We start from the raw sequence: 27,245 nt of genomic DNA, 5'->3' as shown, positions 1-27,245 counted from the left end.
TCGATTACAACCTAAAAAAAACACAAAAAAGACTGGACTTTTTTAATGAAATTTTTCTGCTTTTCTCAAAAACAACCTTACAAAATCTCCTGAGTTTTTGATTTCAATGAGTAAAACGTTTTGAGAAAATCTCCCTGGATAAACGGTTACGCCCAATTTTTGTAAACACAAAACGTTGTGACCCTCGGAAAAAAATTGCGGATTTTTTGATCGTGCTTTGAAATTTTTGGACTTTTCTTAAAAACGAGTCTCCAAAAACATAGTTTATGATTTCAGCCAAAAGGGACGGAGTGTGAGAATATCCATTTCACAAGCGGTTACAGCCAAAAAGTTTTACACAAAAATGTGTGAGCAGCGGAGAAGTCAAAATTTTTATTGTTTGACCTTTATTTAAACTTTTTAACTGACCTGGAAAACTACTTTCGCAAATCTGAGTAAAATTACTCTGCTTAAACTGTGTTGTCCGAATTTATTTGAGGAAAAATTTCACAAAAAATATGACCCTCGTAAAATTCAAGTTTTCCATTTTTTGACTTATTATTTTTTTTTTTTAGCTTTTAGAAAACCTCCCTTGCACAAGCGGTTACATCCAAAAAAAAAACTTATTCGAAAAATTTCTGACCCACGCAAATGTCAATTTTTGGTTTTTGACTGCTCTTTGAAACTTTTTGGCTGTATTCAAAAATTACCCTCTCGAATCTAGGTTTTTGATGCCATTCAAAAAGACAAGTTGTAGGAAGCTCCCTTGCATAAACGGTTATGACCAAAAATGTGTACACAAAAGTTATGGCCCTTGGAAATATCAGTTTCATTTTCCTGAACATTTTTTATTAACTTTTTGACTTTTCTCGAAGCCTTTTTTACCAGATCTGAAGTTGTGGTTTCAGTAGTTAGCACGGGTTGTTAAAACTCCCATGCACCCTGCATAAGCGGTTAAGGCAATTTTTCTTAGCAGAAAAGTTTTGACCCTCGAAAACAACAAGTTTTCGGTTTTTTGGTTGTGTTTTGAAACTTTGTGACCTTCCCGAAAACCAGCCTCCAAAAACAGAGTTTTGATTTCAGTCAAAAGGACACATTAGGAGAATATCTATTGCATAATCAATTACAGCCAAAAAACTCACAAAAATTATGACCCTTGAGAAGTCTGAATTTTTGATTGTTTGGCGTTTTTTTTTTGAAATTTTTTGACTCTCTCAAAGTGAGTGTCTGATTTCAATAAGTGAAAAAGTTTGTGAGCAACTCCTCGTTACAAACGGTTACGCCCAATTTTTTTTACACAAAAAGTTTCGACCCTCGGAAAAGACAAGTTTTCAATTTCTAAACCGTTTTTTGAAATTTTCGATTCTTCTCAAAAACAAACCACCCTAATCAGAGGTCCTGATTTCAGTCAAGAAGACGGATTGTGAGAAACACTCTTTTGCATAAATTGTTAAAACCAAAGTTTTTTAAACAAAATCTATGACCCTCGGTAGCGTCGTTTTTTCGATTGTTGTCAACCGTTGTCTGAAATTTTTTGTTTTTTCTCAAAAACAACCCTCCCGAAACTGAATTATTGAGTCAGTTAAAAAGACAGGTTGTGAAAAAATCCCATTGCATAAATACTTACAAACGAAAATATTTACTTAAAAACTAAGGTTCTTGGAAAAGTCAGTTTCATATTAAACCAATTTTATGTCCCTCGTCAAGTTATGTCCCTCGTCAAAAACATGTTCTGGATTTTTTGCGTTTTTTGAATTTTTGAACTTTCTCCTGAAAACTACCCTCCCGAATCAAAATTTTTGATTTCAGTCAAAAAAGACGTATCAAGAAAACATCTGTTGCATAATCGATTACAACCTAAAAAAAAACACAAAAAAGACTGGACTTTTTTAATGAAATTTTTCTGCTTTTCTCAAAAACAACCTTACAAAATCTCCTGAGTTTTTGATTTCAATGAGTAAAACGTTTTGAGAAAATCTCCCTGGATAAACGGTTACGCCCAATTTTTGTAAACACAAAACGTTGTGACCCTCGGAAAAAAATTGCGGATTTTTTGATCGTGCTTTGAAATTTTTGGACTTTTCTTAAAAACGAGTCTCCAAAAACATAGTTTATGATTTCAGCCAAAAGGGACGGAGTGTGAGAATATCCATTTCACAAGCGGTTACAGCCAAAAAGTTGTACACAAAAATGTGTGAGCAGCGGAGAAGTCAAAATTTTTATTGTTTGACCTTTATTTAAACTTTTTAACTGACCTGGAAAACTACTTTCGCAAATCTGAGTAAAATTACTCTGCTTAAACTGTGTTGTCCGAATTTATTTGAGGAAAAATTTCACAAAAAATATGACCCTCGTAAAATTCGAGTTTTCCATTTTTTGACTTATTATTTTTTTTTTTTAGCTTTTAGAAAACCTCCCTTGCACAAGCGGTTACATCCAAAAAAAAAACTTATTCGAAAAATTTCTGACCCACGCAAATGTCAATTTTTGGTTTTTGACTGCTCTTTGAAACTTTTTGGCTGTATTCAAAAATTACCCTCTCGAATCTAGGTTTTTGATGCCACTCAAAAAGACAAGTTGTAGGAAGCTCCCTTGCATAAACGGTTATGACCAAAAATGTGTACACAAAAGTTATGGCCCTTGGAAATATCAGTTTCATTTTCCTGAACATTTTTTATTAACTTTTTGACTTTTCTCGAAGCCTTTTTTACCAGATCTGAAGTTGTGGTTTCAGTAGTTAGCACGGGTTGTTAAAACTCCCATGCACCCTGCATAAGCGGTTAAGGCAATTTTTCTTAGCAGAAAAGTTTTGACCCTCGAAAACAACAAGTTTTCGGTTTTTTGGTTGTGTTTTGAAACTTTGTGACCTTCCCGAAAACCAGCCTCCAAAAACAGAGTTTTGATTTCAGTCAAAAGGACACATTAGGAGAATATCTATTGCATAATCAATTACAGCCAAAAAACTCACAAAAATTATGACCCTTGAGAAGTCTGAATTTTTGATTGTTTGGCGTTTTTTTTTGAAATTTTTTGACTCTCTCAAAGTGAGTGTCTGATTTCAATAAGTGAAAAAGTTTGTGAGCAACTCCTCGTTACAAACGGTTACGCCCAATTTTTTTTACACAAAAAGTTTCGACCCTCGGAAAAGACAAGTTTTCAATTTCTAAACCGTTTTTTGAAATTTTCGATTCTTCTCAAAAACAAACCACCCTAATCAGAGGTTCTGATTTCAGTCAAGAAGACGGATTGTGAGAAACACTCTTTTGCATAAACTGTTAAAACCAAAGTTTTTTAAACAAAATCTATGACCCTCGGTAACGTCGTTTTTTCGATTGTTGTCAACCGTTGTCTGAAATTTTACTTACAAACAATACTTACAAACAAAAATATTTACTAAGGTTCTTGGAAAAGTCACTTTCATATTAAACCAATTTTATGTCCCTCGTCAAGTTATGTCCCTCGTCAAAAACATGTTCTGGATTTTTTGCGTTTTTTGAATTTTTGAACTTTCTCCTGAAAACTACCCTCCTGAATCAAAGTTTTTGATTTCAGTCAAAAAAGACGTATCAAGAGAAAATCTGTTGCATAATCGATTACAACCTAAAAAAACACAAAAAAGACTGGACTTTTTTAATGAAATTTTTCTACTTTTCTCAAAAACAACCTTACAAAACCTCCTGAGTTTTTGATTTCAATAAGTAAAACGTTTTGAGAAAATCTCCCCTGGATAAACGGTTACGCCCAATTTTTGTAAACACAAAGGGTTGTGACCCTCGGAAAAAAAATTGCGGATTTTTTTATCGTGCTTTGAAATTTTTTGACTTTTCCCAAAAACGAGCCTCCAAAAACATAGTTTATGATTTCAGCCAAAAGGGACGGAGTGTGAGAAAATCCATTTCACAAGCGGTTACAGCCAAAAAGTTTTACACAAAAATGTGTGAGCAGCGGAGAAGTCAAAATTTTTATTGTTTGACCTTTATTTAAACTTTTTAACTGACCTCGAAAACTACTTACGCAAATCTGAGTAAAATTACTCTGCTTAAACTGTGTTCTCCGAATTTATTTGTGGAAAAATTTCACAAAAATATGACCCTCGGAAAATTCAAGTTTTCCATTTTTTGACTTATTTTTGTTTTTTTTAGCTTTTCTCGAAAAGTATCCTGCCAAATCTGAGCATTTGATTTCATTTAATAGTACTGGTTGTGAAATCTTTTTTGTTTCTTGAAGCGCTTACAACCAAAAATCCAAAAGTTTCTCCTGTTTAAGTGATTACGCCCAACCTTTTTACACAAAAAACCTCACTCACGCGAAGGTTAAATTTTTAATTTTCGATTTTTTTTTACTTTTCTCAAAACTACCCTTCCAATCCTAAGTTTTTGATTTCAGTCGAAAAGTCAGTTTGTAAGAAGGTCAAAAACTACCCTTGTATATCTAAGGTTCTGGTTTCAACAGGAAGATAGGGTTACGGAAGTTCTTGATTCTTCTCGAAAACAACTCAATCTATAATCAAGGGTTTACTCAAGGCAACAGCATGCGGGAAGCCTCCGTGAATAAGATGCATTGCCACAAGATCGGTTCAAAAGAAACTATGTCTCTGGAAAAACTCAAATTCACGAATCGTTTATTTATTTAATTTTAAATTTTTTTTTTCAAAATCAGCCATTTAATCAGGCATCAGTACAGCAAAATCAAAGTTTAACAAACAGCTACCTCCAGCTTTAGCTGGTCTCTACTCTAAAATCTACAGCCCTTCTTTTAAACTAGAAGTTGATGTTTTTGTGACTTTTAGACTGCTGCTGATCAATACTGGAGTTTGCCTCCCCTTAAAAAGCGAAAAACAGTGAAAAATCTAACAGCAAATCAAAAACAGATTAAGTCATAGGACTCACTCTACGCAAATTCAATCACGACTCTTTTCAGACTATTCAATTCGCTCAATGGTTCTTGAAAAACAAACTTAAAGCATTCCTATCCCTCTTAAATACAGACCTGGTTATAAAAACTCCCAAATCCGAACAAATTGTTGAGATTGTAAGCCACACTCAAGAGCACCTCGCAAGCACTAGCAAGAAAATGATAAATTGTTACTGGTAAAGTTTATTAAAAAAGTAGAAATAAGCCTCGAAATAGTATGTTTTTGTGGTGTCGTATCAAACCACCAACCCCCAGATAACGTCTCACTTTCTCGCATCTCCTTCACAAATCAAAATTGTTGCAGAAAAAATGTCTCATATCTAAACAAAACCAAGGCAGTAGTTTTTGAAGGAATAGAAATGGTAAGGTTTCAGCGTGATGGGAAAACGGTATTTTTTTTAGATTTTGTGTGGAAATATCTGGTATTTTTGCAAAATTGTGGGCGCGCGTTACCTAAATGGTAAAGATTCTTGGTGTATTACGTGGGAAAAGATTTACCATTATATTAAGTTTGGCTATAGGTTTCAGAGTTCCAGATGGTAAGATGGTCTGTTTCAGAAACAAAATTTTGACGACCGATCTAAACATGTTTTACGATAGTGTATAGACTTTTCTACATAAAAGTAATAGACATTCCACGTGTAAAGATCAATTTTGCTTCGTATTAAGATACGAGGTTTGAGATGGTAGATGGTAAGTTTCAAAAAATAATTTGGCGCTCATCTTTGCCAATGCTTAAGATTCTAAAGGTTTCCTTAGTTAAAAACCAAATTGTTAACCCAAACGTAGCGTTTAAATAGAATTGTTGAAAAAAAATTAAATGCAGAAAAAAAAGTCGTATACAATTTCATTTCACTACGAATTTAGAGTTTTCTTACGTATTCCATCACCTTCGACTTCCCGTTTAGGGTAAAAAAAGCTCAATCGTTTTTTAGTTTGTTGAAAAATTGCGACTGCATGGTTAATTCTTTTAAATCCTCTTTTAGTTGCCTTCAAATTCACTGCCTCCTCCAGTGCTCGTCGATAATTTGCCATCGAGCCATCTCCAGAGTGTTCTAATGCGCGTCTGTTCAACCTTTACGGCTAAACTTACACTTTTGACTTTTATAATCGTAACAGGAATAAGTTTTGCTACCCAGACAGAGCATTTAGGTGCATCTGAACTCCTCCTTGAATAATCTCTGTTCTCTTTTGTCATGTTTCTTATTTTTGAAGGAATAGAAATGGTAAGGTTTCAGCGTGATGGGAAAACGGTATTTTTTTTTAGATTTTGTGTGGAAATATCTGGTATTTTTGCAAAATTGTCGGCGCGCGTTACCTAAATGGTAAAGATTCTTGGTGTATTACGTGGGAAAAGATTTACCATTATATTAAGTTTGGCTATAGGTTTCAGAGTTCCAGATGGTAAGATGGTCTGTTTCAGAAACAAAATTTTGACGACCGATCTAAACATGTTTTACGATAGTGTATAGACTTTTCTACATAAAAGTAATAGACATTCCACGTGTAAAGATCAATTTTGCTTCGTATTAAGATACGAGGTTTGAGATGGTAGATGGTAAGTTTCAAAAAATAATTTGGCGCTCATCTTTGCCAATGCCTAAGATTCTAAAGGTTTCCTTAGTTAAAAACCAAATTGTTAACCCAAACGTAGCGTTTAAATAGAATTGTTGAAAAAAAATTAAATGCAGAAAAAAAAGTCGTATACAATTTCATTTCACTACGAATTTAGAGTTTTCTTACGTATTCCATCACCTTCGACTTCCCGTTTAGGGTAAAAAAAGCTCAATCGTTTTTTAGTTTGTTGAAAAGTTTAATTCTTTTCACTGCATGGTTAATTCTTTTAAATCCTCTTTTAGTTGCCTTCAAATTCACTGCCTCCTCCAGTGCTCGTCGATAATTTGCCATCGAGCCATCTCCAGAGTGTTCTAATGCGCGTCTGTTCAACCTTTACGGCTAAACTTACACTTTTGACTTTTATAATCGTAACAGGAATAAGTTTTGCTACCCAGACAGAGCATTTAGGTGCATCTGAACTCCTCCTTGAATAATCTCTGTTCTCTTTTGTCATGTTTCTTATGTTTAGAGCAGCAAGTATGCCGAAGCCAAATTGAGGGAATCTGTATACATTTCAATTTCTTCAAATTTGTTGACATCGTGAAAATTATCGAAAAAGTTATCATACAGCCCCAACATTCTCAAATTGGCATACTGTAGTAAAAAGAATCCTACCAAAAATGTTTCACGATGCTCTATAGTCGATTTAACAAGTTCCAATTCATACAAAGCTGTTGTTACGATTTTTGAAGAACTGGTTATTGATAGTCTCATGAATTTTTGCGTCTTCAATATTCTTTGTCATTGTGTGTACTGAAATGTTCATTATTTGATAGCCATAGGAACTTTTGCCTAGTAGTTTCATTGTTTCGGCTACCACACCAGACAATTGACTTTCATCACTGGCTCGCCCAGCATCAACAACAAATTGAACGAAACTATTTATTACTTTACGCGGTGTGTATTGCAGAAAACCATAGACTTGTGTACACTTTAGTTCAAGATCCGAAAAAAAAAAGTTGAAAAGTGGTGTAATAAATGTTCCATTGGTTAAATTGAAGCTCGATATCAAAAGTTTCGCTCGTCTGGAACAGTCAGATCACATTTCAAGTAGCCAAAATTGTTTCATTTCTAATGTTTTGCGGAAGCAAATCGAAAGAAAGAGCAATTTTTAAGAGAAAAAGAGTTCGAACGTGATTTTCATGTCTACGTATTCAAATTGATCCCACCAACTACATTCCCTCATTTCCGCTATGAAGCATCTTTTTTTCTCAAATATAGTCTTTTTGAAGCTCATTGCTTTCTCTTTTCTCAGTTTCTCGTTTGATATTTTGATCAGTTAGGCTAGATTTATTTTTTTTACAAGGACAGAAATGGAAATAACAATCTGTTGCTTCAAAAACAGTCTTACATTGTTTGCAAAAAACAGCCCCACCAAAGCAATCAACGTTTTTATCTATTTTCTTGTAGTGCAGTAGCTTTCAGTTTTACATTCAGGTCCGCTTGCTTGAAAAATTGACATGACACTGTTTTGAAACGTTCGAAAATGATACAGACTTGCCTTGAAATTAAGTATTTCTTCAAGGTAATCCCATCTAGTATACATCTTGACGCATCGATTAAGGATAGAGTTGACTGGCAACAATTCAATTCTGGATTTACACAAGTGGTCTGGTTTTCGAATAAACGTCTCGTTTGCTGCTGTTTTCATTAAAACAATTGCGGGGCCACTGGTCATATATTCTAGTACTTTTTCAAGCAATTCAGTTTCACTCGAAAATGGATAAAATTTATAGCCGTTTGACTTGTGTGAACAGATTTTTGCTAAATTCGGTAGTGTGCAGCCGAGTTTTAACATGTCTGATATATTTCAATCATTTTCTGCATAGTTTCAAGGGTAGAAACAACATCTTTGTTGTTATACCGCTGTAGAAAACCGTGGAATGATGATATCTTTTCGTTTTCCGAGACATAAATTCAGGTAGGTGTAATTTTCCAGTTGGTGAAGATTTTTAATGACTTCAATATACTTTGTCATTATATAATTTGAAATGTTCATTATTTGATAGCCATAGGAACTTTTGTCTAGTAGTTTCATTGTTTCGGCTGCCATACCAGATAATGGACTTTCGTCACTGGCTCGCCCTGCATCAACAACAAATTGAACGAAACTATTTATTACTTTACGCGGTGTGTATTGCACAAAACGATAGACTTGTGTACACTTTAGTCCAGGATCCAAAAAAAAGTTGAAAAGTTGTGTAATAAGTGTTCCATTGGTTAAATTGAAGCTCGATATCAAAAGTTTAGCTCATCTGGAACAGTCAGATCACGTTTTAAGTAGCCAAAATTGTTTCATTTCTAATCTTTGCGGAAGCAAATCGAAAAAAAGAGCAATTTTTAAGGGAAAAAGAGTTCGAACGTGATTTTTATGTCTACGTATTCAAACTGATCCCACCAACTACATTCCCTCATTTCCGCTATGAGGCATCTTTTTTCTCGATTATAAAATTTTGAAGCTCTTTTCTCAGTTTTTCGTTTGATATTTTGATCAGTTAGGCTAGGTTTAGTTTTTTTACAAGGACAGAAATGAAAATAACAATCTGTTGCTTCAAAAACAGTCTTACATTGTTTGCAAAAAACATCCACACCAGAGCAATCAATGTTTTTTTCTGTTTTCTTGTTTTGCAGTAGCTTTCAATTTTACATTCAGGTCCGCTTGCCTGAAAATTTGACGTGACACTGTTTTGAAACGTTCGAAATTGATACAGACTTGCCTCGAAATTAAGTATTTCTCCAAGGTAATCCCATCTAGTATACATCCTGACGCATCGATTAAGAATAGAGTTGACTGGCAACAATCCCAACAATGGATTTACACAAGTTGTCTGATTTTCGAATAAACGTCTCGTTTGCTGCTGATTCTATTGTTAAAACAATTGCGGGGCCACTGGTGATATTTCTAGTACTTTTTCAAGCAAGTCAATTTCACTCGAAAATAGTGGATAAAATTTATAGCCGGTTGACTTGTTAGAACAGGTTTTTGCTAAAGTCGGTAGTGTGCAGCTTAGTTTTAACATGTCTGATATAATTCAATCATTTTCTGCATAGTTTCAAGGGTAGAAACAACATCTTTGTTGTTATACCGCTGTATAGAACCGTGGAATGGTGATATCTTTTCGTTTTTCCAGACATAATTCAGGTAGGTGTAATTTTCAAGTTGGTGAAAATTTTTAATGACTAGCTCTTCAGTACTCCAAGTGTTAAGAAGTTATTGATAATCATCAAACAATTTATCGAAAGGGTTACTGTTTTTAGAGCAATGAGTACGGGGAAAACTGATTATTCGCATCTGCTCTGAAATCGTCTCGACAGTCCTTGCTTTGCTTTTCAGTCAATTCTGCTTGCTTCCTGGGTAAAATAAATTCATCCAAATCTTCTTCCACCAAAGCCAACAAGAGAGAATCGTTATCCATTTCGAGATCTTCCATTTTGCTGACTTCACAAAGTTGATCGAAAACGCTATGGAATAGCTCCACCTTTTTTAGCTAGACGTATATGAAGAATCCTACTATAATTGGTTCACGATGCTCTGATGTAGAGTTAACAAGTTTCACTTCATACTAACCTTTAGCTAAGATATTGGGTCTCTTGAAGAACTGGTTATAAATAGTCTCATGAGTTTTTCGTCTTCAAAATATTTTGTTATTGAATATTTTGAACTGTTCATTACTTGATAGCCATAGGAACGTTTGTCTAGTATTTTCATTGTTTCGGCTACCACACCAGAAAATGGACATTCATCACTGGCTCGCCTAGCATCAACAGCAAATTGAACGAAACTATTAAAAACTTAACGCGGTGTGTATTGCACAAAACGATATACTTGTATTTAAAAAAAATGTTGAAAAGTGGTGTGATAAGTGTTTCGTTGGTCAAATTGAAGCTCGATATCAACATGCGTTGCGGTTGTTTTAACAAATCGTTTTATTCCACGTATGTCTTTATATAGTCCCCACTATTGTTTCTTGTAATATCAATTTTTTTTGAAAATAGGTGAAAAAATGGAGATTATCATTTTTAGTTCGTTGGAACACGCATATCGCATTGCACGTAGCCAAACATTGTTTCATTTTTGATGTTTTGCAGTAATGAATTAGCGGAACGAGGTCTTTTGAGAGGAAAACGAGTTCTAAAGTCTATGTTGTTTTTAAAGTGATCCCACTCCCACGTTTCTTCTATAGAGTCAATTCATGGACTCATCCAACTCATAGACTCATCCAATTCTCTGGCTCTATGGTTCCTCGTTTGATATCATCATCCATTAGTCTTGGTCTAGCTTCTTGCCAAAAAAGAAATAGCAAAAAAGAAATAGCAACCCATATTTCGAAAACAGTCCTAGAATAATTGCAATAACAATCAACACTGAAGCAATCAATATTTTTTGTGTTCCCGTAGTGTAGTAATTCTAAATTTTGCATTCAGGTCTGGTTGCTTGAAAATCTGACGTGACCATATTTTCAAACGTTCGATCTCGATTTTCCCTTGCCTTGAATTTTTGTATTTCTTCTTGTAGTCCTATCTCGTATACAAGCCTTCAATTTGCTGTAGAAGTCATCAGACGAGGATTGTTGTTGTTCATCTTGATGGGAGTATCGAACCACTCGTATGGAAAGTAACCTTTCATTTCACTAGCTTTGTACGCTTTTAAAAAAGAGTACAAACAAGCACAGAATCTGGACATCCCATGGGTACGTTTTTCAGTAGGGCAGCAAAAATGATCACATTAGGGATCAGCTTGTATTGCCACTTCGTATTTTGTCTCTCTTGTGTACAAATTTTAATGACATCTTGCTTAATGGCCTTGTTTTGTAAAACCGTCAAGTCTGCTTTGGTACAAAGCAGCATCCTTGCTCTGTAAAACCGTCAAGTCTGCTTTGGTACAAAGCAGCAAAGACTTCTCGAAGAGATTGTTTTATCATGAGCGTAGAAATAACGGTATTCGCCGGTTCTATATTAATTAACAAAAATCCCACAAGTCCCAAGGCAATGTTGGTTTTGGCTGCACAATCAAAGTTCACAGAGACTTGATCCAGTTTTTCAATAACTAGATTAGGATCTAATTTGGAAGTTGAAATTTGAGTGCCTTCTGGCCTCAATTTTCCATCTTGGTATCTGTCAAAAAGTGTTGACGGCATTCAACTCCTCTTGTACCTAATCACTATCCCTTCGTTTTCAAAGATTTTATTCAAATTCGCAACACAATCAATCGTTTTCCTCGCTTACAGCCCGTGATTTTTTCTACGATGTTCTTGAAGTGAAAATTAGCTTGGGAATACCTTCTCAAACAATAAAACGTTTGTCGACTTCAGGGTTGACTTAACGTGCTTCTTGCTCGTATGGAAATTCATTTTTGCTGGTTGTAAGTACAATAATTACATTCCGGACAAGAAATAACTCCTCGCACGCAACTATTGCCATGTCGGGCCTCATTGGCCTTCATGTGTTTTTATCACAGTTTTCGCATGTCACTTTCGCATTCTTGTTTTTTGAAGACATCGAAAAAAAATGGGAGATTCAACTTACACCAAAATTTTAAAAAAAGTACATGGCACGTAGAAAATATGGAGATTTAAAATTGTATAAAAAAAATTGTAGAATTGGAGAATTAAAATTGTATATTAAAATGAGTATAAATCAAGGTTTTCATTTTCAATACAGAGATTTTACAAAATCTTTTTTGTATTTTTTCGATAAAGTCCCAGTTTTGGAAACAGTTATTTCATCTTAAACACAAAAAGTAATTCCCAGTACTTCTCTAGATGAAAGCGGCACAGTCTTCAAATTTGACACAGATCGTAATCTTTATTTGAGTACGCGTGATACCTTTCTCAACTTAAAGCTTCAATTATTCAAAGCAGAACAAAAGGCAAAACCAGATGATGATTTAGATGAGGAACGACAAACGTACTCAAGTTATGTAAGCAATCTATTACACTCTCTATTCTCCAATTGTGAAGTTTATCTTAACAATACAATGGTTTACAACGCAAATGGATAATATCTTCAGAAAGCAAAAATATCGAACGAATTCAACTCGTCGGCAGTGAGTAATTTAGGAAAACTTGCTTGTCACGGAAACAGTTTTGAAGAAATTCCGGAAGCTTTTGATATGTATCCGCTCACTCGAAGCAAACTCTTTAGGTTCAAGGATAACTTTTTCACTTGATGGCAGGCTTACCATTGACTTGCGTACTTACTACGGAAAACTAAAACTCGAAATAAAGTAATTCGAGCTAGATCTACTTTTTACATGCTGTCTTATAATCGAATTACTAGTCTGAAAATTTTTGTATGTTCGCTGTTCACTAGAAGAATTTTAGCTGCTGAACCTAATCATCAATACTTGAAATCGAAACTGGAAGGAGAACCTGCTGAATACAATTACATGGAAACTATAGCAAGTACATTTATCATTCCATCTTGTCAAAATCAGTTCACTCAGGAAAGCGTCTTCAATAATGCTCCAATCAGAAAAATAGCTGTTGCATTGAATACCAATTCAACTGTTGTGGGATTTTTACGAAAAACCCTTCAACTATCAACATTTTCATTTGAAAGAGCTTAGAATTAATCGGAGAGAAAGACCAAATAATTCATTAGATAAAACTTCTCCTTGTCGCCCAAAAATGAAAGCAACGTATCTGAACGAAGATTCCCCGCTCTGCCTATGGACTTTTTTCTAAATTTTTTTTCTAGTTTTTGACTTGACTTCACTACAGGATGCAGCTTAACAGTTGCATTATCCAAAACTTAGTGAAAAAAGCTTGAGTTTAGAAATGTTTTTCCAATTTCCTTTGGAGCAAGTAACTGAAGTGATAGTCTTGGGAGAAAGAATATCAAACTTTTGAGTTGATTAATTCAGATTAGTCGGTAAAATGTTTAACTTTTCGAGTTTGCAGGTTCCTATGAAAATATTGAAATCTTTTTGGGTTCATTGTCTCATCGTTATTGTCTCTGTACTATCTACTTGTTTTTTTTCGTCAGAGCTAAAAATAGAGGATGAATGCTGTTTAGTTGAAAACATGAAACATTTATTCAAACTAGACTGTAAAACAGAATTGATGAATTTTTGTCCTCTACATAAAACTTGGGTATGGAAAATTTGTTTCAATACCTGAATGTGTATGAGTCATTAACCTTTCTTTTTTTTTCTTTCATTAATCAGCTTACAATTGCAACATTTCTCACTTCTGCACATTGTTGAAAGAATTCCTGAGCTCAGGTTCAAGTACATGGGATCTTACCTTACTGATAAAGTTTTACAGTTGTTTACTCAGCCCCAAACAATAATAGAGGAAACCATTAGATCTTGATTGCTCGACTGGACAAAAGTTACTATTTTGATTATTCTTTTGTTGAAGTAGAAAGAGATCAACATGCTTCTTTTTGACAAAAATATCGACGAATGAGTCCTCGAAAGCTAAAAAAACTGATAATTGTGGATTTTACGCAAACTATTTAGCATTTCTCTAGTTTAACTTCTTGCAGAAGATTTTGAATAATGTCCATGATGCGCATGCTTTGAATTTCTTAAGTAATTTTAAGGAAAGTACTTTTTTTAATTGTGAGTGTAAATTTTTGCATGAATTTTGCAACTATAAGATACAGTGAATTGTTTGTTTGTTTATGTATTGTATTTCTTAAAAATTCCTTGATTTATTATGAAAAGCAACTTAGCAACTAACATTTCGATGAGAAAGACGGAGAATGATGATGAAATATAGATGTTGTAGTCCTTCAATTGAAAAAACTACTGATAGAATAGATAAAATTACAAAAAAAGTAACCAAATATTAGTAAATTGAACAAACTTTTCAAAAAAAATTTCTGGAAAAGACAAAAAATCATACAAAAAAATCAGACCCAAGGAGATTAAGATACTATATCTTCCTCAGTGTAAATTTTACCGGGGCAGAGCAATTGACAAGTTTGGACAATAATTTCTGGAAAAACTAAAGCCGAAGCGATGAAAGAGAACTGAAAAAAAAACGTAGAGAGAAATAGGGCAGATAAAAAAACATGTTGAGGTAAAAACGAGAACTGGGTAAAAATTTTCTGGTTGGTCGAAAAACAATTTTTTTTGAATACTTATACATTCGCTCCAATGAAAAGTTGAAGAGTCCATGCAGTTTCGTTTGAATGTATTTCAATTGACTTTTAAAAAAATTAAAACTTCAATCTATCAAGAAACCAATTCACGCATCAAATTTGTTACCAGTTATTTTTTGAAGCTTGGAATTCATTTATTAGCATCAATGTATTCGCTAAATTGTCAAAAGTTAAACAGTTTAACTGAAAATTGGCAGTTTCAGGGTCGAGTCACAAAAAAATGTGCAGAAAAAACGTTAGCTTTATCTTTACTTTTCAATCATTTTTTAATTTATTACATTGTAGGACAACTTCATTAAATTACAATTAAAAATCAATTGCTTGGCTACAATTTTACTGTTCGTTTAGAGATTACTGCATTCAATTGGCATTTTTTGACAAGAATTGAAAATTTAATTGTAATTACGACTTGATTTTTTGATTTTTAGAAAAAAACATTTGATGAAAAATTAAATTAAAGGAATGATCTACTTTATTGTAAAACGGTGAGTAATAAATTGTAAGTACTTATTCAGTAAACAACAATTGCATACTAACATAAAGTCGATTTCGGAAAAACTTCTCCGAAAAAAAATTTTCTTTGTTAAGTCAGCGCACTAGAAGCTCTGCGAACAGGCTTTTTTATTGTATAGGAGTCCCAAAGAAGCTCAAGTGAGTAGATTATCATGAACTCTTCTAGGCTAACGATAAATTCATGGTGAGTTTTTTGAATTGAATTGAAAGGATTGGTAAGGATGAGTGTGTAGTGATCAACATAGGAATCTTGTCGCTTTAATGGCCATGGTTATCATAAGATTTTTCTGGTAAAAATTAAGAAGTTAACAAGTAAAAGCTCGTGCGTGTTTGTATGTCTCTGATGATGGCTTCGGAAGTGTCTGGATGTAGAGGGGCGGATGTTTAGATGTGTATTTCATTTTAATCTCTGTGGCTGGAATTATGAATAGTTACAGCTTTACAATTTATGGTAAGTCATACTAATGGATCATGATTGAATAGTCATCAAAATTTTACGTTGGTAAATATCAAAGCATAAAAAAAACTCTTGTAACCCACAAACTGGTTCCAACCGGCGAAACATCGGGATACATTTTCTATCGTTTCAGTTTCAATCACAGTGAAACGCTACAGTTCAAAACAACTAAAATTGGTCAAATAGGGCAGTGCACAGTGTTTACTTTTATGTTTAAATTTTTTTCGAAAGAGTTCTTGTTTTATATAGATTCTTCAACAAAGTATTCTTAGAAGTTGTAACAACTCGAGATTGCCCAAAGTTTTTTTGCTTATATGTAACCTATTTTATCTGCCTTATTCTAATGACAATTGGCACATAGATTTGCTTTTCATGCTTATCTTTGTAAGAACATCGACTTAGTAAAAAAACTGAAGTTTTTATGAAGTGTAGGTTTTTATGAATTGTTTTGCCTATTTTTGATATCAAAAAATCAGCTTCGACCAATATGCAAACCCTTGTTGATGCTTTGTAAAATATATTTTAAATAGTAATGAACGCAGTAAAAACTCCTATATTGGTTTTGCTGTTTTTTTGTTTTTCTTAAGTAAAAAGTCTAAAAAAGTGCATAAAAGTATGTAATAACAACAGATATGCATTCATATATATTGATGCATCAGTGAATGCACTTAGGCATACATGCACTTTTAGAGTTCAGATGATCTTCTTCTGCGAGAGTGACGTATATAGCACTCTCCAAACTCAAACGTGGTATTGGCACGAAAAAAACGTGAACAATTTCTAGTTTCAAGAGTGGAATTTGATTTTTAGATTCCCAGCGGAAGAAAAACGTTTAGCTATTGATCCAGTTTTTTCTAGTTGGGTTCATGTTATCAAAAAAGCGCCACTCATAACATTTTCTAGAAACTCAAAGAACTCAAAGGCGTCTATTTTTTCTTTGAATTCAAGAAAGTCAAGGTTCTGTATGTTACTTGCGTTCCTTTTTCTTTTCCGATCTTCAATTGGCTATGTTTTTATGAAATTCGAAATAGTTTTTTTTTTCAACAAAAATAGGGTTTTTTGTTAACTTGCGTTCATTATTCTTTTTTCAATTTTCGATTGGCTATGTTTGCTGAATAGGCCGGGTGTATTATAGTTTAGTTCAAGCAAAATGGCCAGAGAGCGGAACTGGAAGAAAGAAAATTGAACAGAAGGCTGCTTTCAGAAGGAAAAAACAAAAAAAAAATGAAAAAGCCTAATCAGGTTCTGTGCCATCTTTTGTAAAGTTTTTACAAAAACGACAATAAAACCATTCACTTAGTTAAACCTTTTCAAATACTTAAATAGTAGAAAAAGGCAGAAAATTTTCAGAAGAAAAAAGATAAACAGACAAACCTACACCTAATTTTGATATTACGTCAGATTTTATTGTTTCAGCTTTTCCTTATTGGCTAACAACTGATGCACCTATTGGATCAGTTGAAAAGAAAGACCGCAGCTCCTCCAATATTTGTGGTACCTGCCTTTGCAAAAGGCCGGACACTCTTGGATTTAGATTGGTAGAACACTGTTCAAACGACGGCAATCTTATGCTTGTGCAGGATTTGCGAGTGGATAGGGTTGATATGACCCATGTCCTGACACAAGGAGCAGACATGGAGATCCAAATTATGAATACTACACTCAAAACAATACGGTTTAATTCAACCAATACAGTTACCTTCCATTACCTTGTCTTTAAGGAAAATGACCGCTTGTCGATCGAAAGAAAATATTTTTCTTCGGCGCGTGTTGGCAAAATTTTGTTCAGAATTAACGCGGTCATGTTTCTGGATCCAAAAGTTTTCACCGTCGAGAACGAGTTGCAATTATTAGGCATGAAAAGCACATCAATGCTTCTGGGAAACCAGAAAAATCCTTGGATCGGACAAATTTTTCCAAGTTTAGTTGTACGTGGACCTCACGAGGAGTTTTTGACATTTAATCGCTTCCTTTTCCTCAAAAATGTTGAACTTAGTATAATATGGTCTGATACTGAGTCAAATGTTGTGCCAGATGGCTTTCTGAAGTTTTGCCAAAGGATCGGAAATATTAGAAAGGAAGGATTAGAAAACATTGAAGAAAAATAAAACTAAAGGAATGATCTTTTTCACTGTAAAACGGTGAGTAATTAATTGTAGGTACTTATTTAGTAAACAACAATTGCTTACTAACATGAAGTCGATTTCGGGAAAATTTCTTTGAAAAAAAAAGATTTAAGATTTTCTTTGGTAAGTGAGTGCATTAGAAGCTCTGCGAACATGCTTTTTGAAGGCGTAGGAGTCGCAAAGAAGCTCAAGTGACTAAATTATCATTAACTCTTCCGGGCAACGATAAAGTCATGGTGAGTTTTTTGAATTAAATTTAAAAGTTTATAGTTGAATTTCAAGCCAATTTTTTTAAAAAAAGAGGTTTCAACAGCTTTGAGGTATATATGTGGGATGATAAGGGAACGGAATTCTTCTATGGGAAATTCATTAGTAAGGCGCAAAAATGTGCAAATGGGTTTTGTTTTCATTATTTCTTCTTGTGAGCAATTAATATCTGGTTCTTTGGGTGTGAAAACGTGAATGATAGTTGGTGTTTTTTAGTGCATGCTTAAGGACATAGTCAATTTTTTTTATTAATACATTGCAAATCAAAAAGATAGTCAGTTTTAATGAAAAAATTTTTCTGTTAGTTGTGAGTTTACGATTTTGTTATGAGCTTTGCGACTACAGGGTCGGTATGGTCAGTGTAGTCGTAGCGAGCAATGGGGAAGTGGTTAAACTTGCGTGCAAGGTAACGGCTGAGAATTTGTAGCGAGCCAAGTCTGGTAAAAACTTTTAGTTGCCTGGCATCAGTGAGCTGGTGAGTAGCTGTAATATATAAATCATCTTCATCTGAGTTTTGAAGTGGTGCACTGAGTCGATTAGTGAAGTCATAGAAAAAACCAAGGGGTTGTAAGGATGAGTGTGTAGTGATCAACATATGAATCTTGTCGCTTTGGTGGTCTTGGTTATCATAAGATTTTTCTGGGAAAAAATAGGATGTTAACAAGTAAAAGCTCGTGCGTGTTTGTATGTCTATGATGATGGCTTCGGAAGAGTCTGGATGTAGAGGGCGGATGTTTAGATGTGTGTTTCCTTTTAATCTTTGTGGCTGGAATTATGAATAGTTACAGCTTTACAACTTATGGTAAATTTTACTAATAGATCATGATTGAGTAGTCATTAAAATTTTACGTTGGTAAATATCAAAGCATAAAATAAAACTCTTGTAACCCACAAACTGGTTCCAACTGGCGAAACATCGGGATACATTCTCTATGGTTTCAGTTTCAATCACAGTGAAACGCTACAGATCAAAACAACTAAATTTGGTCAAATACGGCAGTGCACAGCACAGAGTTTACTTTTATGTTTCAATTTTTTTCGAAAAAACTCTTGTTTTAAATAGATTCTTCAACAAAGTATTCTTAAAAGTTGTAACAACTCGAGATTGCCCAAAGTTTTTTTGCTTATATGTAACCTATTTTCTCGGCACTATTCTAATGACAATTGGCACATAGATTTGTTTTTCATGCTTATCTTTATAAGACCAACGACTTAGTCAAAAAATTGAAGTTTTTATGAAGTGTAGGTTGTTATGAATTGGTTTGCCTACTTTTGATAACAAAAAATCAGCCTCGACCACATGCAAACATCCTTGTTGATAATTTGTAAAATATATTTTAAACAGTAATGAACGTAGTGAAGACTCTTATATTGGTTTTGCTGTTTTTTTTTTCGTTTTTCCTAAGTAAAAAATCTAAAAATTTGCATAAAGGTATGTAATAACAACAGATATGCATTCATATATATTGATGCATCAATGAATGCACTTAGGCATATATGCTCTTTTAGAGTTCAGATGAATTTCTTCTGCGAGAGTGACGTATATAGCACTCTCCAAACTCAAACGTGGTATTGGCACGAAAAAAACGTGAACCATTTCTAGTTTCAAGAGTGGAATTTGATTTTTAGATTCCCAGCGGAAGAAAAACGTTTAGCTATTGATCCAGTTTTCTCTAGTTGGGTTCATGTTATCAAAAAAGCGCCAATCATAACATTTTCTAGAAACTCAACGAGCTTAAAGGCATCTGTTTTTTCTTTGAATTCAAGAAAGTCAGTGTTCTGTTTGTTACTTGCGCTCATTACTCTTTTCCGATCTTCAATTGGCTATGTTTTTTTGAGATTCGAAATATTTATTTTTCAACAAAGTTAGGGTTTTTTGTTAACTTGCGTTCATTATTCTTTTTCCGATCTTCGATTGGCTATGTTTGCTGAATAGGCCAGGTGTATTATAGTTTAGTTCCAGCAAAAGGGCCAGAGAGCGGAACTGGAAGAAAAAAATGAACAGAAGACTGATTTAAATAGGAAAAACAAATAAATTTGAAAAAGCCTAATTAGGTTCTCTGCCAATTTTTGTACAAATTCGACAAAATTGACAATAAAACCATTCACTTATTTAAATCTTTTCAAATACTTAAATAGCAGAAAAATGCAGAAAATTGTCAGAAGGAAAAAGATAAACAGACAAACCGACACATAATTTTGATATTACGTCAGATTTTATTGTTTCAGCTTTTCCTTATTGGCTAACAACTGATGCACCTATTGGATCAGTTGAAAAGAAAGACCGCAGCTCCTCCAATATTTGTGGTACCTGCCTTTGCAAAAGGCCGGACACTCTTGGATTTAGATTGGTAGAACACTGTTCAAACGACGGCAATCTTATGCTTGTGCAGGATTTGCGAGTGGATAGGGTTGATATGACCCATGTCCTGACACAAGGAGCAGACATGGAGATCCAAATTATGAATACTACACTCAAAACAATACGGTTTAATTCAACCAATACAGTTACCTTCCATTACCTTGTCTTTAAGGAAAATGACCGCTTGTCGATCGAAAGAAAATATTTTTCTTCGGCGAGTGTTGGCAAAATTTTGTTCAGAATTAACGCGGTCATGTTTCTGGATCCAAAAGTTTTCACCGTCGAGAACGAGTTGCAATTATATAGCATGAAAAGCACATCAATGCTTCTGGGAAACCAGAAAAATCCTTGGATCGGACAAATTTTTCCAAGTTTAGTTGTACGTGGACCTCACGAGGAGTTTTTGACATTTAATCGCTTCCTTTTCCTCAAAAATGTTGAACTTAGTATTATATGGTCTGATACTGAGTCAAATGTTGTGCCAGATGGCTTTCTGAAGTTTTGCCAAAGGATCGGAAATATCTCGATATCGAGAGCGCACAATATGACGCTGCCAACAAATTTTATGCAAGAAATGAACATGGATTCATCGCACACTTTGAGTTTGACGGTGGACGTGTGGAACATTGATGAGCGTTGCCTCTCTCCCAATATCAAAACGCTGAATGGACAAGACCTCACGGGCCAAGATAGAGAACTGTTCGACCCGAAAAGCTCCAAACACAACTGCAGTCAACTATGCAAGTGTGGAGCAGTGCCTGGAAATTGCGCTGAATGCGCTGGTGATCAGATGAAAAAAAATTGTGCAGTTTGCGTGCGAAATTTCATGATTGCTAGTGAGTCTTCCTCAGTGACCAATGCTCGTCAGTTGTTTATGAGTATTTGCCACGTAGACTCGTGGCAAATACTAAACGGAACCGCTCCCGTGCCACCGCCCCCTCCACCGCCTCCCCAGCCGAAGCAAGATTACGCCCCGAACATGGGAAATGACTACGAGTTTGTCACTCGTAGGAGAAACAGCGCGACACTCACCAGCATCCAGTTGTGGATAGGTGTAGTCATGTTCCGTGTTCGGGGTTGGTGCTTGCAGTAGAACTGAGTCTCGCCAAGAACTGCGATACCTGCTGTTAGTACCATGACTAATCAAGTCATCATAAGTTGAGTCATCATTGCTGGCGAGAAACACTGAAGAAACTGAGTGAATCATGCACTTAAAGCAAGAAGTAACCCGAGAAATTCGATAATTAAATTTCTGATTACAGACAAGCCACGATACTTTAATATTTTGAAACCAAAATTATAATCCATAACTAGAGCTATGATTTTGTTGAAGGAATTCAGAAGACTACAACAACGAAGACTACAAAACGTGACATTAAAACGAAGAATACAACACAAGCAATCATATTGACAATAGCTGAGTCAATAATATCCAGTTGATGTCCATCAATGGAAGCTGAATTCATTCAAATCCATTTGGAACTGGTAATTAAGTCTACATGAAGTTGAGTGCACGCTTACAAAGGACTCACAAAAAAGTTTCCTTTGGTCTAGATAAGATATTTTTTAACAGTTGGTGAACTTGGATTGAAGTGTCTTGAACACAGCAATTTAAAAAACTATAAGAGATAAGAAACCCTGTAGTTAGTTAGAAACGAAACGCAATGTGTCTTCTTTTGGTTATATTTATTCAATGATCTGTTTTTTTAATTTATTTTTGATTCAGCTTTCAAGATTTTGATTGCTTGACTTTTAAATTCGACTTTGATTTTTGCTTGACTTGCCTTTCAATAATTTTTTACTGTAGCCTCAAAAACGCGAAGACTCAACTTCTTAGCTAGAAAACAGATGCGAAAGAAAGTGCATGGAATTAATTGGAACAATGCCGGAATCCATTCGATTTTCAGTGACATTTAACCCAAATCAGCTCGTACAAACTCAAGATTAAAAAATCTGAAACCAAGACTGCAAAAGCAATATAGATCAGACATTTGAATCAAGCGTTTGATTTTGACACGTTAATGGTAAAATTGAATGTCATTGGAATGTGTTTTTACCAGTGTAGATTTTACATCTTAAGGTTTGATGGCGATTTCTTTTGTAAGCTTATCCAAAAACTTTTCCATTACTTGGAAATAAACCTACCAATTCTGCCCTTTTATGCTTTGGGTACATATGACAACGGGAAAACAGTTATGAAAACTGAAACTTAAATGTGGTGGAAAGTGGTGGTAAAGAGCCAGTTTGAGCTCTTTCATAACACGAACTGTTGAGTTGTTTCCGTAGGAGACTCTGTTTCTTAGAAAAAAAGACTGGTTTTCACATAATCCAAATATCAGATGCAAAACTCAATAATGCTGCTCATATCAGGACAAACTCATCAATGTTGATATTCTATGTTGACGATCTTTATATTCTCATAACTTTACGAAAAATGATTACGGCGAAACATCTTTTACATTACAAAAATACACTTTTTTGAATGCATACAGAAAGGAAAGTTTAAACAAAAAGTCCAATTTCTTAGTATCAGTTTTTTCAAATTCACAGAATTACTTCAACTGATTCCAACAAAAAACTGGCAGATAAATTGGTTTAAAAACCTACAAAATTTAACAAGACGTGATACACGCAAAGAGGAGCTTGACTTCTTGTTTGAAACCCTCGGCCATGTTTTGATATGCTAGAACTGTTTCGACCAACACTTTGTATGTCAGATTTTTTCAACTCAAAAAAAATTTCTTCCACACGACTCCATGCAGTTTGGAATTTTTTTCTCTTTTTCTTGAATAAATTCTAGTTTGCTCCACTTGTCTCGATCAAAATGAGTATGTGTGTTTCAAGTATCTCCATTTTGTCCAACAAAATCACATTTTCAATTTAATTGCCAAAGAATTTACGATTTTCAGCTCATAAACCTTGATAGACCTCGCGGATGGCAATTTGCATTTTATTTCACGGCAAAGCGCCCAAGAAATTAGTATGGATTAAGTGAAAAAATGAAAAAAATAGAGCCAGTACTAACTGGATATATTCAAGCTCAAAAAACAGCTTTCCTTTTGTTTTTTGGAAAAAACTACTCGTTTTTCACACAAGTGATGATAAAATAGCCATTTACTAGATAAAAACATCCAACAAAATTGCTTGGATCAAGGTAAAACTTGAATAGTTCCGGTTGTTTTGAAAGATCTTTTTTGTTGAGTAGGGCTCGTTTTACAGAAAAACTGATAAAACTTTCCAAAAACGATGAAAAATGATGTTTGAGATTTTCTAATCATCTCATTATACGCTATGTAAACAAGGATAGCCCGTTACTGTGCAAATAGCGCAAAATGTTCCGACCATGGTATTTAGAAAACTACCATTTGAAAAGATTTTTTTCCAAATTATTGTAACTTTTTCTGCTTGATGTGAGAAACGGATCTGACGTAAAAATATACTGTAGGCATATTTGACGGTCATAGTAATTTTGGAAAATTCGACCAAATTTTTAGAAGAAAATTAACAAGAAAATAAAATTAAAAACTTTTTTTTTCAAAGTTTTCTGCCGAAATTTTTTGATTTTTTTTTGAAATTATTTGTTCTCAAAATAAAGCTTAATGATTACAAAAACAAGTTTACTTGCTTAAGATTAACTTTTAAGGTCCTAATTTAGGATTAATTAGCTTTTATTAGCCTGCTCGTTTGCTTTATTTGCTCGAAAAAACACCCAAATACAAAGTTCCTCCCCATTTTTCAAATGGTCAGAACAATAACTAAATTTATATATTTCTCATATAGCAAAACTTTGTTTATATATACTAAATATCAAGCTTCGAGTCACTTTTAAGAGATTTCTAAGACAGATAATACCTTATTTATCATGCTAATTGCCCCAAATTTGGCCAGATTGACGATCTGTGATTCCCAAAAATATACAAAAAATGATCGCAGTTGAAACATTTTTCAGTGAGCTCAAGGCAACGAAACCCTTTGGATCATATAAATTGATTACGTGTAAACTTTTCAAAAAAATTGGAATTTATCTAGAGAAAAGGACAGAGAAAGAAAAAAGCACAAACAATCAGTCACTTTTTTCAACTGCATGCAGATAAGAAAAGGTAAATGCAAAGACCGGACATACATATTTAATTGAAAAAAAAAATTGAGGAAAGTTAAACCAACCTAAGAGAAACATTAGGCGAACCAAAGAAAACTATATTAGGCCTTTGAATAGTGCAATTTTACAGTGATGATGTAGTTTTGCAATTAAATGAGACGCCAAATTGTTATCGACTTTTGATTAAAAAATTGTAGAAAAGATAATAAATCATACTAATAAATTTATTTCAAATAGTGCAATAATCCAAACAATATAGGGAACTTATCATTAATAGGGCACCAATTTGAGCAAGCGCAAAAGATAACTCAACCTGTTGAGGCGCTACTAAAAACTTTCTAAGTACTGTCTTATATCGACCTGATTGTTTTATCTAACTAACATTTATATGAAAAAAAAATAATAGAACTAAAGAGAAAAGTTTCAAAATCTTACAGTTCTTTTATTTGGAATCTAATTGATATAATTTTACTGTAAAATTTACAAGCAAAGAAAAGTTTTGTTGTTTGTGATTTTTTTCTTGTTAATTTTTTTTTGTTTTTTTACGATAATTGTTTTGTTGTTTGTGATTTTTTTCTTCTAGTGATTTCGAGTGATTTGTTCAATTCTTGATTTGAAATAAACTTGTTCACGTTGTCGTTTTCATCATGTTCTCGTCTTATTACTTAGAGAGTATCTTCAGCAGTTCATATACGTGTAATTCTTCGATTGAGCAAATTCCCTGCGTTTTTCTCATATTCCTTACTTCTTGTGTTTTTTGAGACAAAACTCAGTTCAAATTTTAAAAAAATTGTTGTACTTCCTAAATTTTTAAAGCGGTTTTATTGGCAACTCCGTATACTAATAAACCATATTGATATATTGGTTGTATTGTTTGATAAGAAAGAGACACGAATCGATTGCGTTTTTTCTTACTGATTCAATATGTTGGTTGAAAATTGCAGTTTGTTCCAAAATTAATCCCAGGTATTTAACTGCATTTTTTAGTTCTATCGTGTTTTGGTTCCAGGTAAAACTTTCAAATTTTTTTATTCCAACTCTGTTTTCAGTGCTTCAGTTTCGTTGAGTGTTCCAAAAAAATAAGAATCATCCGCATAGAGAAACCATTCACTGTGCTGTGGTATATTGGGAAGATCATTGATATAAATAACAAAAAGCAGGGGACCCAAAACAGAACCTTGAATTACCCCACAGTGAAGTTTCTCTGTTGTTGAACAATTGTTCGACTGAAAGACCGACCTGTTTCTATTGCTGAGGTAGGATTTCGATAAATTAGGAGGAAAACCTCTCAGCCCGTAAAGGTGACACTTATAAATAAGAGTGTTATGATCAATAGTATCGAAAGCTTTAGATAGATCTGAAATTGTGCAGTGCGTCAAAATATCAGTATTGTTGCTTTCAATAAGAACCTCTAAAGTTTGCACAATAGCATCAATTAAAGAGCGTTTGTTGCGAAAACCAAACGGTTTATTGCTTAACACGTCAAACTTATTGAAAAAACTAATTATTGGTTTCGATAGTAGTTTTTCAAAAATTTTTCCTATAACAGAAATTGAAAAAATAAGTATATAATTGCATGGAAGTGTTTTGTCTTCTTTTTTGAAAATAGGAACTTTTTTTGCTGTTTTAAGACAACTGGGACAAACTGCTTTGCTTATTATCTGGTTTAAAAAATGGTTAGAAAAAACCACAAAAAAAAACAACTTCATTCGTTTAATCGAAATTTCATTTCTGCAACCAAAGTTAGTGGGTTTGTCGAATCAAAAAACGTCCGGATTTCAATGAACCAGTCGTTCAGTCTGTATCAAGGTTTTTTGTATTGATTGTACAAATTCAGTTTCACTGGCTCGTACGTTAGGCACCTGGACACGAATAAGCGAATTTGAATTTGTTGACCTCTGCGGGACGTTTACAGAGTTCGGATCACTTTAAACACTATTTTAGGGAATCCATTTTTGGTCTAAAAACCCTAAAATTCTGCTCTCTGCAAAAACTTTTGGGTAAAATTTTTTTTAGAAAACAGCCCATTTTGACCTATACGTTTTAATTGCCGGTAGCGCAAAAACTTTGCTTCAAAATGGATCTATAGTGTTGTGAGAGAGCTAAGGAAGTCAATTTTATTGGCCTTTTTAGTTTGTTGAAAATCATGGTCCACGAAGAAGCATTCTTCAAAAATCCTAAAACCCACTGCTCCTATTTAATTCTTGATCTGCCCCTGCATCAACTTTTTGATGGCAATTGTCAAACAGGCCAGAGAACTTCAAAACCATTTCTTTAGTTTATTTTGATGACACGCTGTGGATTTTTAGTTGTTTTCGTCTCATCGTGAAAACTGCGGGAAGAGCTAGTTTTGATGTTTTTATTTATAGAGCCAACGTCTTTCGTACTGAATTTAGATAATGCAATGTTTTCTATGCTCCAGTTCATTATCTAATCTTTTCTTGTTAAAAATCACCTTTAGGCTGAGAAATATTTGATTTTTTTTCTATCTATGGTGAGCCTACTTGGGGTTGTTATTTATTTTGTAATAACATTTAAAACATTAGCGAGTAGCGTTGAAGTAGATATTGAAAAGCGAATAATTGGCGGAGTAAAGGCGAAGATTCCTACTTATGCTGGAAACTACTACGTGAAAGTAGTCAAGACAACAGGGGAAGAAGACGAGTTAAATGAATACTGCGGGGGAGTTGTTGTGGGCCATAGTTGGGTTTTGACCCATGCTTGGTGTGTGGAAGATGCCAATCAAGTCCACCTGCTTCTGGGTAACTTCACATTTGGGGCAATGAGGAGCAAACTGCG

At 34.1% G+C, this 27,245-nt stretch overlaps 1 protein-coding gene across 1 annotated transcript in view; it reads right to left on the bottom strand.

The window, feature by feature from the left end:
• LOC134846634 (G-protein coupled receptor-associated protein LMBRD2-like) overlaps window positions 1-20,504 on the bottom strand; it is a 74,719-nt gene extending 54,215 nt beyond the window's left edge. Inside the window, exon 1 of the mRNA XM_063864021.1 lies at window positions 20,498-20,504. Within this exon, the coding sequence (XP_063720091.1) occupies window positions 20,498-20,504 (7 nt within the window). The remainder of the gene's footprint in view (window positions 1-20,497) is intronic.
• Window positions 20,505-27,245: the final 6,741 nt, after the last annotated feature.

This window comes from Symsagittifera roscoffensis, chromosome 5 (assembly GCF_963678635.1).
Source record: "Symsagittifera roscoffensis chromosome 5, txSymRosc1.1, whole genome shotgun sequence".
NCBI lineage: Eukaryota > Metazoa > Xenacoelomorpha > Acoela > Convolutidae > Symsagittifera > Symsagittifera roscoffensis.
This window is presented reverse-complemented; position numbering and strand designations above follow the sequence as displayed.